At 41.7% G+C, this 19,032-nt stretch overlaps 1 protein-coding gene across 2 annotated transcripts; it reads left to right on the forward strand.

The window, feature by feature from the left end:
* The first annotated feature begins 11,443 nt into the window (after positions 1-11,443).
* Positions 11,444-18,444, forward strand: MC5R (melanocortin 5 receptor). 2 transcript variants are annotated; one of them, XM_038393032.2, is made up of 3 exons: positions 11,444-12,229; positions 13,221-13,289; positions 14,815-18,423. In XM_038393032.2, exon 3 carries the CDS (start codon positions 14,898-14,900, stop codon positions 15,873-15,875), a length of 978 nt encoding a protein of 325 aa, XP_038248960.1. In that variant the 5' UTR covers positions 11,444-12,229; positions 13,221-13,289; positions 14,815-14,897; the 3' UTR covers positions 15,876-18,423. The 2 variants fall into 2 exon arrangements, with proteins under 2 accessions (XP_038248960.1, XP_038248959.1); XM_038393031.2 differs by lacking the exons at positions 11,444-12,229; positions 13,221-13,289 and adding an exon at positions 13,491-13,865 and having other exon boundaries at positions 14,815-18,444.
* Positions 18,445-19,032: the final 588 nt, after the last annotated feature.

Below are 19,032 nucleotides of genomic sequence, written 5' to 3' on the forward strand. Positions count from 1 at the left end.
TATGTGCAGTAATCCTGATTGAAGCCTTATACAAAAGCATGTAGTTTTTTTGCAAGTGACTCTTACCCTTATATTAGGAGAATAGTACCTCCCTAACTCTGTGTCCCTAAGTAGTTGCAGCACTTTGTAGAGGTATCTTCTCTGGCTGTTCAAAACATACAGCAAAGTCTAGCATCCTCCTCGTCCTCCTCCCATCCATCTGCAAGGCTCTCCTTGCTCTCACAAAGCTTGTACAGCAAGCAGCTACCTTAAAATGTGCATATTTCTCATCAGTCTCCAGACTCAACATCCAACTCCTCCATCTATGTTTTGCTCTCCTAAATGCTATTGTTATTTAGCAGCTACTCAGGGTATAAGTTAAACTGTTCCTTTCTCCCATGTAGTTGTCCATTAAAAGGCTGCATAAGCCAGGGAAGCAGAGGATAAGCTTGGTCGCCTAGAATGAGTAGAAGAATGGCAACGCCATCAATGTCCATAAAGACCACAGGAGCAAAAGCTTTATTTCATATTGCGGAAAAGAGTCCCGAGTTTCTAAAGATCCTGGCACCATGGACCTTTCTAGACCACTCTCATAATATTCCTCTCAGGCGTTCAGCTGGCTCCCATCATGGTCACTAGGCAACCCAGCAAGCTCAGCTGGGCCCAGTGGGCCTTCTCCAAATGGCTGTGCTTCCTGACTGGGCAGGTGAGCCAGCAGACAGCATCTACCTGAGCCTTGCAGCAGCAGCAGCAGTAGCAGCAGCACAATGGCTTCTCAGTGCATACCATACCCAGAGCTGTGCTAGCCCTGCTCCTGTCTCCAGTCCTGCTCCAGTCTGCTTCCAGTTCTTGTTCCAACCTTGACCCCTGTCTGATCCAGTCTAGTCTTTGCCTCCCAATTCCGACTCTGGTTCTGACCCTTGGCTTGGCTCCTCAATTTTGATCCCAGCTTCAAATCAGCCTAGTATCTGACTCCTGGATCTATACTGGCTAGTATGCTGAACTGCCACCATAACCACCAGACATGATCCTGCTCCACCCACTAGATAGGCCATCCATGCCCAAGTAACTAGCTGTAGGGAGGGCATAGGCTTAATGATGTGGAGATCCCTTCTATAATGACCACAGTGGCAGCCCAGCTCACCCTTGTGAACTTAGTTGGGGCCTTACAGGATCTGGTAGCCCAGGTTGCCGTATTTAAAGAACAGAATGCAGTCCTGCAGGCCCAAGAAATGCAGGCCTAGGCTGCCACACTATAAGACAGGAAAGCCACCCTTCAGGCCCCCTGACCCTCACACCTAGTGAGCTCAAGATTTTCCTATCATGCCAAATTCTGGGGGTTCTTGAATCATTGTCTGCTGTTCATACTGAGGCCTCTATCATACCCCACGGACCCATCCTTAGTAGGACTTGTGGTTAGCTTGCTGACCGGAGAGGCTCAGGCATGAACATGAGCTTCTCCACTATTGGAGGAGTCTACCCATCTGTTCAAACTCTTTGAGGAATTTGTCCAGGCAATGACTGGCATTTTTGATGACCCTATCAGAGCTTACACTGTAGGAGCTGTGTCCAATCCCTCTGGCAGGGGTCCTGGTCTGTGGCCAGATATGCAGCCGAGTTTTGATGCCAGGCAGCAGATACCCATTGGAATGAGGCCATGCAACGACATCATTTCCAGCAAGGACTCAGTGATCCTATTAAAGACGAATTAGCTTGGATGGAATCTCAGCCTAGTCTGAGGCCCTGATCATTCTGTGCAATAGGACTGATGACTGGCTAGCAGAACAATGCTAGGAAAAGAGGTGCAGCACTCAACCTTCATCAAATCCAACTCTTCTGTTGCATGCAATTCTGGGTAATCTACCAGACCCCAAGCCAATGCAGATCCCGAGCGAGTTCGACCCCACCTCTCTGCCAATGAAAAGAACCAGCACCAGGCTTGAGGACTGGCATTTTGTAGCCGGATGCTCAGTCAAGAACTGGAACACCTTTCCAGGTCAGGAAATGCTAGGACTCAGCCCCAGTAGTGAGGCCAGGGCTGAATCTGTATTTCACTCCGCCCTGCAGTGAATCACTCTGCCACAGCTCTGCCAGAATCCTGACAATTCCTAACCAGTACACCACTGCACTCTCCATCTCCAGGACGACACAATGCTCAACGACCACTTGGAGGCACTGGTCAATTTAGGCATATGCAGTAACTTCATCAACTAAGAAATTGTCAAATGTCATTGGATTCCTACCCTCTGCAAAGATTCCCCCAACCTCACTAAGACCATCGACAACTCACCTGTCTTTTCAGTGGCGTTCTGTTATTTTCTTTGTTGGGCCTGTCCTGTAGTAGGAATTCCACCATGATTTCAACAATTTCCATCCCACCATCAACCTCAGCCTGGACCAGTCCACACAAGAGATCCACTTCCTGGACACTACGGTGCTAATAAGCGATGGTCACATAAACACCACCCTATATCGGAAACCTACTGACCGCTATTTGTACCTACATGCCTCTAGCTTTCATCCAGATCATACCACACGATCCATTGTCTACAGCCAAGCTCTACGATATAACCGCATTTGCTCCAACCCCTCAGACAGAGACAAACACCTACAAGATCTCTATCATGCATTCCTACAACTACAATACCCACCTGCTGAAGTGAAGAAACAGATTGACAGAGCCAGAAGAGTACGCAGAAGTCACCTACTCCAGGACAGACCCAACAAAGAAAATAACAGAACGCCACTAGCCATCACCTTCAGCCCCCAACTAAAACCTCTCCAACGCATCATCAAGGATCCACAACTTATCCTGAAGGACGACCCATCACTCTCACAGATCTTGGGAGACAGGCCAGTCCTTGCTTACAGACAGCCCCCCAATCTGAAGCAAATACTCACCAGCAACCACACACCACACAACAGAGCCACTAACCCAGGAACCTATCCTTGCAACAAAGCCCGTTGCCAACTCTGTCCACATATCTATTCAGGGGACACCATCATAGGGCCTAATCACATCAGCCACACTATCAGAGGCTCGTTCACCGGCGCATCTACCAATGTGATATATGACATCATGTGCCAGCAATGCCCCTCTGCCATGTACATTGGCCAAACTGGACAGTCTCTACGTAAAAGAATGAATGGACACAAATCAGATGTCAAGAATTATAACATTCAAAAACCAGTTGAAGAACACTTCAATCTCTCTGCTCACTCGATTACAGACCTAAGAGTGGCTATCCTTCAACAAAAAAGCTTCAAAAACAGACTCCAACGAGAGACTGCTGAATTGGAATTAATTTGCAAACTGGATACAATTAACTTAGGCTTGAATAGAGACTGGGAGTGGATGAGTCATTACACAAAGTAAAACTATTTCCCCATGTTATTTCTCCCCCCCCACACCACCCCCCACTGTTCCTCAGATATTCTTGTTAACTGCTGGAAATAGCCTACCTTGCTTGTCACCATGAAAGGTTTTCCTCCATTTCCCCCCCTGCTGCTGGTGATGGCTTATCTTAAGTGATCACTCTCCTTACAGTGTGTATGATAAACCCATTGTTTCATGTTCTCTGTGTGTGTATATCAATCTCCCCTCTGTTTTCTCCACCAAATGCATCCGATGAAGTGAGCTGTAGCTCACGAAAGCTTATGCTCTAATAAATTTGTTAGTCTCTAAGGTGCCACAAGTACTCCTTTTCTTTTTGCGAATACAGACTAACACAGCTGCTACTCTGAAACCTGGATTTCGACAGTACTGCATTGTAATGTATTTTTGCTCACAACTAAGTTATTTTTGAAAGTGTACTTACTGTTATCCTTTATAATAGTAATTTCATAATTTACAAATGCACTGAATGACTGCTACGGATTAGAACACACATACTACAGTAATACACTCCCAGGAGCCATAACTGAATACTCCTCTACATGTACTGTATGCTCTAGAGCATACCTTTGACCTGGTTCATATTTCACATCCTGAATCCCACATAACAATTGTACACTAATGTAAGGGAGTGTACAATTGTTATTATATATATATATATAATTTACAGTGTGTCTCTTCCTTTCTTTAACCATCTAAAGCAATCTTTCCTATTCATTCTCAATTTTAAAACACAATGCACATCCACTGGCCGTCTTCACAGTAAAGAATCATACATGTTTCAAAAAGGATCATTGTGAGATGCTGTCCAGGAAGGAGTTTTTGGCAGACCTAGTTAATCATCATTTGAAAAAATAATGTATGAAGAGGGGTTAACTATGGCCTTTCCTGCTCCCTCTGTTCTGATGGAAGCAGTCCCAGAAGAAACAAGGTTTTGGAGTGGCTTCCTGCTGCCTCTAGTGTCACCACCTTGTTGGAAGGAAATATTGAAGCAGTCAAATCTCCTCTTTCACAGCTGCTGCCCCCACCTCACTGCTGTCTTATTGTAAGAGGTGTGGGCATAATGAGGTGATTGGAATGGCTCCCTGTCCTGGTGGGAGGAGAGGTGAGTGGCCACAGCAAGCCCAGCCAGCTCTTCCACTGCTGCTGTTCCATTTCCTTCTTTAATTATGGCCATCTGTGCACCGTGTGCCTATCCCTAGAGAAGATAGTGGTAAACTCCTGCTGATTTCAGTGGGAGCAGGATGGCCCTTACACTCCTGGAGTAAAGGATCAAGCTCTTTCTCCAGAGAAGATCAGCTACATCCTCTTTGTGATGTGCGGAGAGCCTCCTCCTGCTCCAACCGCATGGAACAAGAATCCAAAGGCTGACTCAAAGGCTGAGTGTGTAACCTGGCATTGCACTACTGGACGAAAGCCAAACCATCCACTCTGGTGACTAATTTCTTGTAATCAATTAGTCTACCCAGAGTATTAAAAAGAACAGTGAAAGCTATTGTAAATGCAGTTAAGCTGCGATGTAAGGAACATTATCAAGGGTAGACAGAATGCACAGAGGAATTCATAAATGGGAAGATTAGGAGAATTAAAAAGAAGACAAAGTAATAAACAAACAATTAGTGGACTAAAAGAAAATAATCAGCACTGAAAAGAGCACAGTATCTACATTGTTATTGGAAAGTTTATAAACAATGAAAAGAAATGATTTCCCTTAGGAATCTGATTTCCAGGTGCTGCAGACAAAGGATTAGAAATTATGCAGAGAGCACAAGAAAGGTAAAACATGCCATACATCAGAAGTACTAAAGAAACTTCAAGATGAGAACCCTATATTCTTCTCTTTAGCCATGGGATCAGAACTATGAGATTGCCCTGGAAACACAAACCATGCTAGTTACAACAGAAAGCTTTGTTTGAGAACTGTGTTAGAGCCTTATTATGAAACTGTGCTAACTAGCACCATCTACACAGCTGAATCAACTGTGTTTAACCACTGTGCTTGAGCTGTTGCTGATAGAAAGAGTTATAAACACAGTTAGATAGTCCAAAACTATGTTAAACTGTAAAAGTCTATGTTATTTAACCCTGTTAAAACACAAATTGGAACAATTTAATTTTGCTGGCCCAACTGATGTTATTTAAATAAACTGTTTGGGCCACATGTTTAAGTGCATTTGTTAGGCTAGGTTGTTTCAGTTGTGTAGACAAGGCTGGACTACCTACCAGGTTAGTCTCTAGCAAGATTCTCAGGAAAAAATCCTTTCCATAATTCCTGTCCAAAATTCCTGTCCCTCCTCTTTGTGATGTGCCCTCAACAGGATTAAACCATATTGTGCAACCAACGTGGTTCTGATACCAGTGTGGACAGTACCTTAGTACTTAGGTTTGTAATTAGAGCTAGGTGAAATATTTTGGTTGAAACTGTTTTTTTTTTCCAGTTAAAAATGCAGATTCAGTAACATCAAAACGTTTTCGAATTCTTCTCACTTTTGCTGAATTTATTGGAAAAAAAGTCTGAACAAGTTGAAACGAAAGATTTTAATTAGGGCTGTCAAGCGATAAAAAAATTAATCGTGATTAATCGTGCTGTTAAAAATAATAGAATACCATTTATTTAAATATTTTTGGATGTTTTCTACATTTTCAATTTTCATTTCAATTATAACACATAATACGAAATGTACAGTGCTCACTTTATATTTATTTTTATTACAAATATTTGCACTTTAAAAAATAAAAGAAATAGTATTTTTCAATTCCCCTAATACAAATACTGTAGTGCAATCTCTTTATCATGAAAGTTGAACTTACAAATATTGAATTATGTACAAAAAATAACTGCATTCAAAAATAAAACAATGTAAAACTTTAGCGCCTACAAGTTCACTCAGTCCTACATCAGCCAGTTGCTCAGACAAACCAGTTTGATTACAATTTGCAGGAGATAATGCTGCCCACTTCTTGTTTACAGTGTCACCTGAAAGTGAGAACAGGCATTTGAATGGCACTGTTGTAGCTGGTATTGCAAGATATTACGTGCCAGATGTGCTTAAGATTCATATGTCCCTTCATGCTTCAACCAGCATTCCAGAGGACGTGCGTCCATGCTGATGACGGGTTCTGCTCGATAACGATCCAAAGCAGTGCAGACTGATGTATATTAATTTTCTTCATCTGAGTCAGATGCCACTAGCAGAAGGTTGATTTTCTTTTTTTAGTGGTTCGGGTTCTGTAGTTTCCACATCTTAATGTTGCTCTTTTAAGACTTCTGAAAGCAAGCTCCACACCTTGTCCCTCTCAGATTTTGGACGGCACTTCAGATTCTTAAACCTTGGATTGATTTCTAACTATTTTTAGAAATCTCACATTGGTACCTTCTTTGTGTTTTGTCAAATCGGCTGTGAAAGTGTTCTTAAAACGAACATGTGCTGGGTCATCATCCGAGACTGCTATAACATGGAATATACGGCAGAATGTGGGTAAAACAGAACAGGAGACATACAATACTCCACCAAGGAGTTCAGTCACAAATTTAATTAACACATTTTATTTTTAACAAGCATCATCAGCATGGAAGCATGTACTCTGGAATGGTAGCTGAAGCACGAATGGGCATACAAATATTTAGCATGTCTGGCACATAAATACCTTCCAACACCAGCTACAGAAGTGCCATGTGAATGCCTGTTCTCACTTTCAGATGACATTTCAGGCAGAAGTATCTCTCGTAAATGTAAACAAACTTGTTTGTCTGAGCGATTGGCTGAACAAGAAGTAGGACTGAGTGGACTTGTAGGCTCTGAAGTTTTACATTGTTTTGTTCAATTATGTCACAAAAAATCTATATTTGTACATTGCACTTTCATGATAAAAAAATTATACTTGTATGAGGTGAATTGAAAAATACTATTTCTTTTGTTTATCATTTTTACAGTGCAAATATTTGTAATAAAAATAATTACATAAAGTGAGCACTGTACACTTGGTATTCTATGTTGTAATTGAAATCAATATATTTGAAAATGTAGAAAAACATCCAAAAATATTTAATGAATTTTGATTGGTATTCTATTGTTTAACAATGCGATTAATTGCGATTAATTTTTTTGAGTTAATTGCGTGACTTAACTGCGATTAATCGACAGCCCTAATTTTAATTTTTCAGTTTGAAATGACTTCATTTTGAAATTCCCTTCAAATTTATGATTTAAAAATAATTAAAAAATAGAAATGAAAACCAAATATTTTATTTTGGGTCAAATGAAACATTTGGTTTGGCCTGAAACAATTTTTTCCCTGACTTTTTCTGAAAAATTTCATTTGTAGTTTGACCTGAAACATTTTTAAAATTTTTGTCAGAATTGCCAACAAACCGAAATAGGTTTTATTCACGCAGCTCTAGATGTCACTCTCAGAAACATTTGACTCCCCAAAAAAGAAGTTTGTCTTGGAAGGATTTTAGAATGGGACAATTAGCCACAGAGATATGAAATACCGTTTTTTCTGGATTTCGTTCTTGTGGAGAACATAGGTACAGATGACTAATTGTGAGTAGTGGTGAGCAGGGGCGGCAGGTTTGTATAATTTTTGGTGGTGCCTAGAACAGGTCCAAGTCCCACTCCCCCCACACCTGCCTAAGGCTCTGGGAGGGAATTTGGGTGCAGGAGGAGGTTTGGGGTGCAGGTTCTGAAAGGAAGTTTGGGTGCAGGAGTGCAGGCTCTGGGATGGAGTTTGGGTGCTGGGTGCAGGCTCTGGGCTGGGGCAGGGGATTGGGGTGCAGGAGGCGTGTGGGCTCTGGGAGGGAGTTTGGGTGCAGAAGTGGGTTTGGGTGCAGGCTCTGGGAGGGAATTTGGGTGCTGGGTGCAGGCTCTGGTATGGGATGGGGTTGGAGTGCATGAGGGGTGCAGAAGGGGGATTGGGTTGCTGGATGTGGGAGGGGGTTCCTGGATGCGGGAGGGGGTTAGGGTGCTGGGTGCGAGCTCTGGGCTGGGACAGATGGTGCAGGAGGGGGAGCGGGGCTTGGGGCTGGGCCGGGGATGAAGATTTTGGGGTGCAACAGGCAGGCTGCCCTGGGACTGGGGGCCAGAGAGGAGGACTCCCTCTCAGCCCTCTCCCCACCGGCAGCAGCGAGCTCCAGAGGAGGGGGAGGGCCTCCCTCCCTAGTCTGACACTCACGTAACCCCCCCCCCCCCCCCAGGCTGCTGCTCAGGAGGTCCAGCCAGGATAAGCCCTTCCCCACCCTTGGAGATGACTCGGAGTCACCTGCCGGGAAGGGGGTGAGGCTGCCATGCACCTCTTCCCCTCCTCCCTCCGTGGGCGCAACAACCCCCTCAGCCTGCCCCTGGCACCGCTCCCTTGTAACTGGCAGTGGCTGGCGAGGGAGCGCAGGGCGGAGCTGCAGGGGACAGCTGCCTGGTGCCCAGGGCAGGGACACTCAGGGCAGGCACACGATGGCAGCAGGCGGGGCCAGGAGATGCTCTGGGGGAGGCACGCAGGGGTGGCAGGCAGGGTCAGGGGAGAGACTTGGCGCTGAACATTGGTGGAGCCGGGCTCCCGGGCCCTGAATATGCTGGAGCCTGGGCACCAAGAGCCCATATAACTCGCCGCCCCTGGTGGTGAGCTGTTCTGTCACTACAGCACCTTCCCTCCATTCATGTCATCTGATATAATAACATCGAATCCCAAGTTGGAGAATAACTTTGATATTGTTACTTGAATATACACACAGATGAAACATGTTTTGATGTTGCAAGATCATTAAGGGTGGCATGAGCCAGAGAATTATCATGATATGGGCTTTTGAAAAGTAAATAAGGATCCTCCCACTCCTGAGTGAGGCCTTTGCCTTGAATTGTGTTGGTGTGTCAATTCTAGAGAAAGTTCAAGTGGTTCCAATTTGGAGCAGCTTCTAAGGGCCTGTTTCTGCTTCTGTTCTTTTAATTGTCAAAATTGCTATTGGTCACAAGTGGGAAACAGGAGTGGGAGCAGGTAAAATCATTCCCAGAGGAACCTCATGAATCCATGCTCAAAAACACAATGAATGAATTAATCTAGGTTAAGAATCATGATAGTCTTGAATGGTGGATGAATTTATTAAAGGGGGGCAGAGATTCAGGGTGCGAGCTGGAGGCAGATGTCACATGCACAAACATTTGACCCTGTAGACTGGGCACTGACCTGCAGTGCCCTCTGCTAGTGAGTCCAACAAGGTGTGCCAGGATCATACGGTGGCTCCTAGGGGGCAGGGACGTGTTGTCTTCTATATTTGCACTGTGCCTAACACAGTGCGGCCTGATCTTGAGTAGAGTCTATGGACACTACCACAGCGTAAACAATTATGGCGATAAAGAAAGTTCCCCTCTGTGCATCATAAGACACATTGATTTAATTCAAAATTAATAAAGAATTCCTTGTGATCTAGATTTAAAATAACTGTCATTTCACTATATTGTCATTTGTGGTACATTGCAATGAAAACACACACAGTGACATAACGTTCCCCATTTGATATTGCAATACAGTTTGTGCTTAGTCCAGTATTGCTGTTAACTCTTTAAGAAAACTGACATACTGAATAAAAATATGTATTTTTAAATTGCTGTGCACTGTGGAAAAAGAACTCTGGTGAACTGCTGGCTAAGGGAGGCAAAACTTTTCACATCACACAACTCTGTTACCAACTGCTCAGGTTCAAATCTGGCACCAACTGCTAGTTGATTAGTGGCTTATGTGGAATAAGTTGATGGTCTGAGTGCTGATTCCAGCAGGTTTTGTGCTGATTTGATTTAGACAACTAACAGTCTTAGCACAGAGGCAAAAGACTAAGGGCAAAATCCAAATAGGGTGACCAGATGTCCCGATTTTATAGGGACAGTTCTGATATTTGGGGCTTTGTCTTATATAGGTGCCTATTACCCCCCCATCCCCTGTCCTGATTTTTCACACTGGCTGTCTGGTCACCCTAGATCCAAAGCCCACAGAAAGTAAAGAAAGACTCCCACTGATTCACAAGTCTTTAGATCAGGCCCAAAATGAACACAAAGGACTAGAGGAGAGCCCTAGGTTAAGCTAGTTGCTCCTTGTGGGGAAATATATAGTTCTCATTGACATTTCTTGTTCTGTGGGTAGAGGCTGTCAGTCAGTCTGGCAAGCAATACATTTACTCAAAAAAGAAATAAAGCTCTATAGATGTATAGCTTATTTTTGCTTTTCAGTGATGAGCAGCAAGTATTTGGAGATATCAGATGGAAAGCTATAAATATCTTCCTAACTACTGACTTGTCTGACAGGCTGATAAATGTCTGTTTGCTAAGGTTTAAAGTACATCTGACATAAACAAAAAATTGTGCTGTCACTTGAGATCTTTGTTGTGGTTTCATTCAAAATGTCATATTTTCAAGACCTGCAGTAAAATCCTATAAATGCTGGTGGAACAATGAAACAGTTGGGTTTTATTTTTTCCATCACTGCGTGTTTTGTTCAAATAACAGTAACAAAGAAAAATATAACTTATTTGGAGAGCTGAATATTTATTGGCCAAACAATCATGTCACAATAGGCTAGGAATAATTTGAATAACACTGTTGAGAGAAAAGGAGTACTTGTGGCACCTTAGCGACGAACAAATTTATTTGAGCATAAACTTCATCCGATGAAGTGAGCTGTAGCTCACGAAAGCTTATGCTCAAATAAATTTGTTCGTCTCTAAGGTGCCACAAGTATTCCTTTTCTTTTTGCGGATACAGACTAACACAGCTGCTACTCTGAAACTGTTGAGAGAGAATGATTTGTCTTTCTTTTATCATAGAGTGAGTGGAGCAGGTTGTAAGGGCTAGATTCTCTTCTTAGACAATTTTTTCATGCTTTCTTGCCATCTAATCCAGAGCAGAAGTTGGGCCTAACACTATAAATTGTGCTTTTTTAGACACAACCAGATGTAGGGAGTGGTGCAGAAATGACACTGTTCCATGAAGAGCAACTGTGCCTCAAAGGCACCATGCTTCCCAGGGCCCCATAGATGTTCTGGGGTGTGTGTCTGAAATTTGGGACACACCTTTTTGTGCAGCATACCTTTGCATATGTAGCCACACAGCTCTGCTGGCTAGTGCATGAGGGAGGAGAAAAGGGAGTCCTGGTTCTGCCTGCTTCTTCCCTTCCACATGTTTCCAGAGGGAAGATTATGAGGTGCCACACCCATGCAGGGGATCTGATTCTGGGGAGGTGTTACATGGCGTTTGCAACGCGAGAAGCTGGTCAATTCTTATTTCCCCCAGCCCTGTTCTAGATTTCAAACACCAGTTCAAGAGTCATCAGATCTGCTGCCCAGTAGAAAAATAGGCTTTTGCAAAATTCAGGCCCATTAGCAGGATTAGATTTCAAACATCCTCCAAAGTTTAAGGGTGTTTAAATCTGGAGTCTTGGTTCAGGTCCAGATTCCAGCAAACACTTTTCATCTAGAATAGGGTGTTTAACATTATTGCTATTTCTTGTTGGTTGTTTTCAGGACTGAAAGTGTCAATGGTACTTTAGAATGGCAGAGGCAGTAAGGTGCCTGCCCAGATAAGTTTGCCGTCTCACTCAGATGGATACAATGCAGGAAATGTTTTACTTGGAGTACTTACGAGTTCTCGTTCTATTAGAGAATGACTGGGACATTATGGGGATGTAAATGCTGCTTATTTTGATGTTCTGATTAAGTTCATTAGTAGTATTAACTATTATTGTATAATAAATACCTCACACACATTTTTGTGTCTTGAAGGAATCTAAGGGACAAGCCCCTGCCCTGTGTGGATTTGCTAGTGGGAGCAGCACTTAGCTGTAGAGAGGGGGAGTCAGTTCTCCTGCATGCTACAGGTAGATCTACAGATCAGTATTTTAATGTTGGATAGGGGTGTGACTTTTTTAATAACATTTTTATACATTAGTAAAAGCCCTAGTATAGACATGGTTATACCAGCAAAAGCTTTTGCTGGTATAGCTTAGTTCAGTCAGGGAACTGGTGAACTCTACTGATAGAATCACTCTTTTGCCAGTATAAACTGCAACCGACTAGAAGGGTTTGCCAGTGTAGCTGTCCCTGTATGGCTACAATGGCAAACCTCGTCTAGCACAGACTAGACATTTTCTAGTGAAATGTTTTTCATCTTCACTGATGCTAGTTTGTTGAAATCAAAATGTCCTCGGTGACCATGCCAATTCTGACAAAATTCAGGAATAAGCCAGGCAGGTTTCCAGTGTATCCCTGCCTGCCAGGCAGATTTCAAAACCTGCCTTGTTTCCTTTTAGCTCACCTGCCTGGCTTCTCAGCAGCCTGATTGGAATGGGGAGCCTGGAAGCCTGCGAGCCCTGGCAGACCAGGCTCCCAGGTCTTTCAAGGTCTCCAGCTTCAGAGTAGCCTGGCAGGTCGGCTCCCAAGGCTCCCAGCTCCTCAGCAGCCCAGAAGCCCTGGGAGCTCCCTCTCCCAGACGCCTCAAGCTATGGGTTGTCAGGGCTCTGGGCAGCTTGGGAAGCCATAGAAAGGTTGAAATGAAATGTGTTGATTTCTGGGAACTGCTAAATTTAGACCTGCAGCCCGAGTCCTATGAGCCTAAGTCAACTGATCCAGGCTCTGAGACTTGGTTTTTCTATGCAGTGTCAACATACCCTTAGTCACAAACCTGACCCACCAGTCTACGTTTCACTCACAGGACAGAGTTCCTGCCTAGCCTCGGTCATCCTGTCCTGCCCTTATGGGCTAGTTTCTGCTAGTGCCCATCTGGCAGTCCTCCATTTGATCCCCCAACTTGGAGGGGATCCTACTAGTAAAGGTAGGCTTAGTGTGTTCTTCTTTTATGTCTTTTTGCAGTTCTGTTTAAAGACAGTGTGGCTTTTTGTTGAAGATCAAGTGCCACTGACAGTGCATATAAGGCAAATGGTAGGTGTTAATAAAAATAAATAAATAAAAGCTACCACAAAGTTCTGTTATTGTGCTCTCACCAATTTTAGATCGATGAATTCAATGGAGACTTGTTTTCAATCAATACTAAAAATAATAGGGAAAGAAATATAGAACATGTGCATAACTGTAAGAAAACAAGACAAGCAAACATTCCAGTTATTTACTATTATATATATATAAAAAGTTTGGGAGTGAATTCTGGATCACAAACAGCTGCCAATAAAAAATAAAAGTTGAAGTGCTCTACAAGTGTGAGCCACTAGGTGGTGGTAAAAACCCAAGCCTTCAGTAATGAAATGTTTGGGAAGAGAAGTTGGAGGCAAAGAAGGGGGTAGAGGAGGAGTCACAGATTGAGCACTGAAGTCATTAACTCTCTGAGACTATATAAGGACACTTGCACCGTAAGTAGTTTATACCTGGGCAGCCTTGGCTCTATGAATTTGAACATTCTTTTTTCATTTAGCCCTTGAGGATGGACAGGCAGGGGAGCTGAAACTTGTGACAGCTAGAGGGAAAGAATACAGGATATGAAGAGAAATAGGATCTGATCTGGTAAATAAGTACAACTGCTTCTTAATTGTATAGGAAATGTTACCTTTTAAAATGGAGAGTAGTTTATCTTAAAAACCTTTGAATTTTATTTGCACTGACTGACAGATATGTTCTGCTTATTAGGAATTTTATTGCTTATGACATTCGTCTCAAAATATTCTCATTAGTGGGGAAAAAAGCCTTGATTAAAATACCCATAATTTGAATAGATACCTATGGCTTTCCTGACAGAAATTCCCCTGTGATTTTAGTGGGCAAGTTAAAATATTTAAATCTTAATTACAAGAGAATAAAACAATGTAAAACCTGAAATATATAGATTTGTCTTATTTAATGGTTTAAAACAGTATTATTAAACTGAGCATGCTAGTTTGGAGCAGATAAGCTGTTTATATCAGAAGTTATGCAAATTTAAGAAGTACAAAGGTCAGGAAAAATATTTAAATCTTTTGCTTAAAAGGCTCAGTCATTAATTCTTACAGGAATTCAAATTTTATATAAGTATGATCAGATGAGAGGATACAGTCTGATTTCAGTTATGAATAGTGCATTCATATGGGTTTTAAGGCTGCCAGGATTGAGACACCTGTCAGATACTATTTGTTCTTCTGTAGGAATTTAGCTGAAAATGTTCAGTGTTCACCAGAATTTCCAGATAAAATGTGCTAGCTTCAGAGAAAGACAATCAACATTGGAGAACGAGCAGAAGTCTGAGGAGAAAGAAAAAAGAAGGGAAATAAATCTCTCTATTAGTTTGTGATTTGAATTTCCCTCTGGAAGAATAGCTGGAAAAGCTCTGTGAATCTATGACAGGTTAACTTAGAATAAATATAGAATGTGGAGCAGTCGTGGGCTGGATTATACTGAGTTAAATAGAAATATTTTATTCCATTTGATATTTGCTTTGTCAATTCCTTCATATTTTTGTCTTGTCATTTTTTTTTGGCAGAGATTCTTGCTTTTCTGGAAAATGCATTTACCACCCTGCTTTACAAGTCCTTTGGAAAGAAGAGAGCATATTTGCCTCCAGAGATGAATTCATCCTATCAGCTACACATTCCAGAACTTAACTTGAGTACTTTTGGCAGCAACTTTACGGTGCCTACTGTCAAGAACAAGTCGTTACCATGTGAGCAAGTGGTCATAGCAGTGGAGGTGTTTCTAATCCTGGGCATTATAAGCCTTCTTGAAAATATCTTGGTCATCTGTGCAATAGTTAAGAACAAGAACTTGCACTCACCTATGTATTTCTTTGTGTGCAGTTTAGCAGTAGCTGACATGCTGGTCAGTGTTTCTAACGCTTGGGAGACCATAATGATATATTTAATAAACAATAAGCATCTAATTATTGAAGATGCTTTTGTACAACATATAGACAATGTTTTTGATTCAATGATCTGCATATCTGTGGTGGCTTCCATGTGCAGTTTGCTGGCTATAGCAGTAGACAGGTATGTCACAATTTTCTACGCCCTGCGTTATCACAACATCATGACAGTGAAAAGATCAGGGCTTATCGTTGCATGCATATGGACATTTTGCACTGGCTGCGGCATTATCTTCATTCTTTATTATGAATCAACTTACGTTATCATTTGTCTCATCACAATGTTTTTCACCATGTTATTCCTCATGATCTCTCTGTACATACATATGTTCCTCCTGGCTCGTACTCATGTCAAGAGAATAGCTGCTTTGCCTGGATACAATTCTGTCCATCAAAGGACCAGCATGAAAGGGGCCATCACTCTGACCATGCTATTAGGCATCTTCATTGTTTGTTGGGCTCCATTTTTTCTCCACCTCATCCTGATGATTTCTTGCCCTCAGAACCTCTACTGTGTTTGCTTTATGTCTCACTTCAACATGTACCTTATCCTCATCATGTGTAACTCAGTGATCGATCCCTTGATCTACGCCTTTCGTAGCCAGGAAATGCGGAAGACCTTCAAGGAGATTATTTGTTGCTATAGCCTGAGAACGGCCTGTGGGTTGCCAAGCAAGTATTAGGAAAATGCATTTTTGAATGAGGAAACCAAGATGCAACATTATTGCATTATTATCATTATTATCTATCAGGAAAATCATGCATCAAAATTGTAAGCATCTTCTTTCCCTATTTCTGCTGAAGGGACTATAAAATGTCTTTCCACCTTATACTTGTAATGAGGATAATATTTTTATGGAAATTAGAAAACTGTTTTTCTAGTTTGATGTTATTTGGTCTATTTCCCCCTCCATAAACTCCTATAACTCTAACTGGCATTAATAGGAGTTAGCATATGCATGTGAATCAAGAGAAGAATAGAACACTTGGGACCAGATTCAAGCCAGGTATCTTATAAAAGTAACAGAAATTTCATCCTTCCCCACCTTTGATTTTTACAGGCAGGGTACATAATATGTAGGTGTGGTTAGGATATCCCTATTTGCCTCACTGCCAAATGTAGTAAGCATTAACTAACATACAACCAGTAGTTGGGTTTCTAGTTACATTTTGTTTGGGTACAACATGGCTCATTGTGGCTGTCGGGTGCAAGAATGGACAGGTTTCCTGTCAATTTCTCCATTGACATAAAACCAGAAGAATAACTATGATCAGCATTAAGTGAAAAATATAATCTGTAAACTTTAGCATCCATATGCCTCAACCAATACAATTATGAACAAGAACTTATATATGTATATATACACACACAATCATCCCAATCATGATTGTTGCACTCACAAAATACATACTGCACAAGAGGTCAATGTAATTGCAACATTTCCCAGTATTGAGCATAGTATTTTGTGGCACTTGTCTGTATTTGTTCCAGTGTTACTATTACTGTATATCTAGGCAAAGGTGTACCACATTCTGGTTTTAAGGCTGCAATGGTTCATCCTAAAGGCAGCACGGATATAGTTTTTTCTGGGCCCTGAAATGAGTACAGCATCTTTGGCTTCAAGGTAGACAAAGGTAACCCATGTAACATTTTATGGAGGGGGTTTGGCCAATGAGCATGTCAGACGGATCAGGAAGCTTGTCAAGTGCGGGTGGCTTTGGGGCACTTATTATTGAAGAAATTACAGAGTACATCTTTCATGATGGGTGTTACACAAAGTAGGGATGGTTGTCAAGGCATGCTGGGGGTGAGCTGTCAGCAAAAGATGCTCCCAGGAACATGTGAGAATGTGCAACATGTTTATATAGGCCTAAGCCAGCACCTGATATGCTTTTCTCTTTACCAAGAGGCTGCCATTTTCATAAAATACAGCAACCCTCTTACATTTTGTATGAGCAATTTGCATCCTGGTGTGTTCTCTCCGATATTGTCTTTTGTAACAGTTTGTAATGTGAAGAATATTGGATTTGGTCACAGAGGACGAAAGTACAATCAAGTAGCCACAAAATATTCTAATTTCTCTTCCAAGGAATGATACAAATCTACAGAATGTCCTCCCAAATGCTGGATTTTTGCATTTAGATATAAAATATATAAAAACTCATAGAGGAAACAGTTTCATACTGATTACACATCTGAAATGTAAGTTAGTTCACAAGAGTAAATTTTTCCTTTCCAAATTCAAGAGGTTACTTTTGTTAAATTGTCTCCAGGGAACCTGTTTCAAGGCCTCAACCACAGCCCATTAAAGCCAGAGGAAAGACTCCCATTATCCCAATTGGTTTTGGATTAGGTCCTTAGATCGTAGCATATCGTAGAAAAATATCTTGGATGTTTTATTATAAATGTCAATTTTTTTTCTCCAAACTCAGCACTGTATGCAGAGCTAACCTCAAAAACACAGAAATCCAGAGATCCACACTATTAGGAGGACAGCTGAATATCTTCATGCCTACATTTTCAATGTGGAGGTTTGTGGTATTAGGATAGGCTATTATCAGCCTTCCTGACTTGTACCTTTTTCTTGCTCTGCAGTGGAGATTGGATGGTAAAGCTTTGGACTTGTGTTTGGAAAGTAGACAAGTTTACAAAATGAGGGCCATATACTGCCCTTGATCTGCATCCTCAGCTCCCATTTACGTGAATGGGCATTTCACTCACAGTTGAGAGACCTGAGTACAGAATTTTAGTACACCGATTGTATCAGGAACCCATCAATACTTTAGGGGCCAGATTCTTCCCTCAGTTACACCTGAGAATGGGATCTTACATTGGCAGAATTTTGCTTTAAGGTGAACTTCACGCGTGCAGAGTTCACCACTTAAATTCCACTTTAAGTAACATGGATAGCCACTCTGCACTGGGGTGAATTTCATTTTAGCTAGAGTGAAAATGAGACAGTACCCTTAATTTTCAGCAACATAATTACAGGCACAACATGTCTTCAAATCACTATGTAAATAAACTATGAAATCCTCATTAGGTAATTCAGTTTGAAGATATATATGCATATATGAGGTCATATTGTAAATAATTGTAAATCAGTAAATAGGAAACCAAAACTGTAAAAGCTTTGGATATTTTCTTGAATTGTACATTACCTCATATTTTGTTTTTGCTCTGGAATTTTATTTGATGTAAAAAGATAAGTATCTGAGGTAATTATTAAAGTGGAGGGTTGTTGAATATTCATTGTAATGTAGTCTCTAGAGTTTATTTGGAAAATTGTCGGTATTTTTGGGGTGTTACTTCAAGTGGTAAATTGCAAACAGAATTCCTGGGGAAGGGAATATTACATGCCAGGATTTCATGTTTCAATTTAAACTGATATTTAGTGATGAAAGCCTTATAAAAGAAGTTATGGACTAACCAAGAGATATTTAAATGTATTTATTTACTCCTGCAGCTGTTGAGATCATCTTCTTTACCCATCATTGTCAGCTTTACATGGGGAAGGGGGAGCTCTGGCATGACACTGGTTGCACAGGGTGGAGACTGCTCCCATCCATATGGAAAAATATGCCACAATAGTGGCCCTGATTCCCTGTTCTGTCACACCAGTTTCAGTGGAATCATGCCAGTGTAACTAGTATAACAGTGGCAAATTAGGCCCAGTGTTTATTGGTCATCGTGATTCACACTATTAAAACTAATGAAGTGAGCTGTAGCTCACGAAAGCTTATGCACAAATAAATTTGTTAGTCTCTAAGGTGCCACAAAAACCTGAAGAGAACAGAAAGCTCTGCATGTCCTCCCTGGAAAGAGGAAGAAATTTCCAG

This window comes from Dermochelys coriacea, chromosome 2, assembly GCF_009764565.3.
Source record: "Dermochelys coriacea isolate rDerCor1 chromosome 2, rDerCor1.pri.v4, whole genome shotgun sequence".
NCBI lineage: Eukaryota > Metazoa > Chordata > Testudines > Dermochelyidae > Dermochelys > Dermochelys coriacea.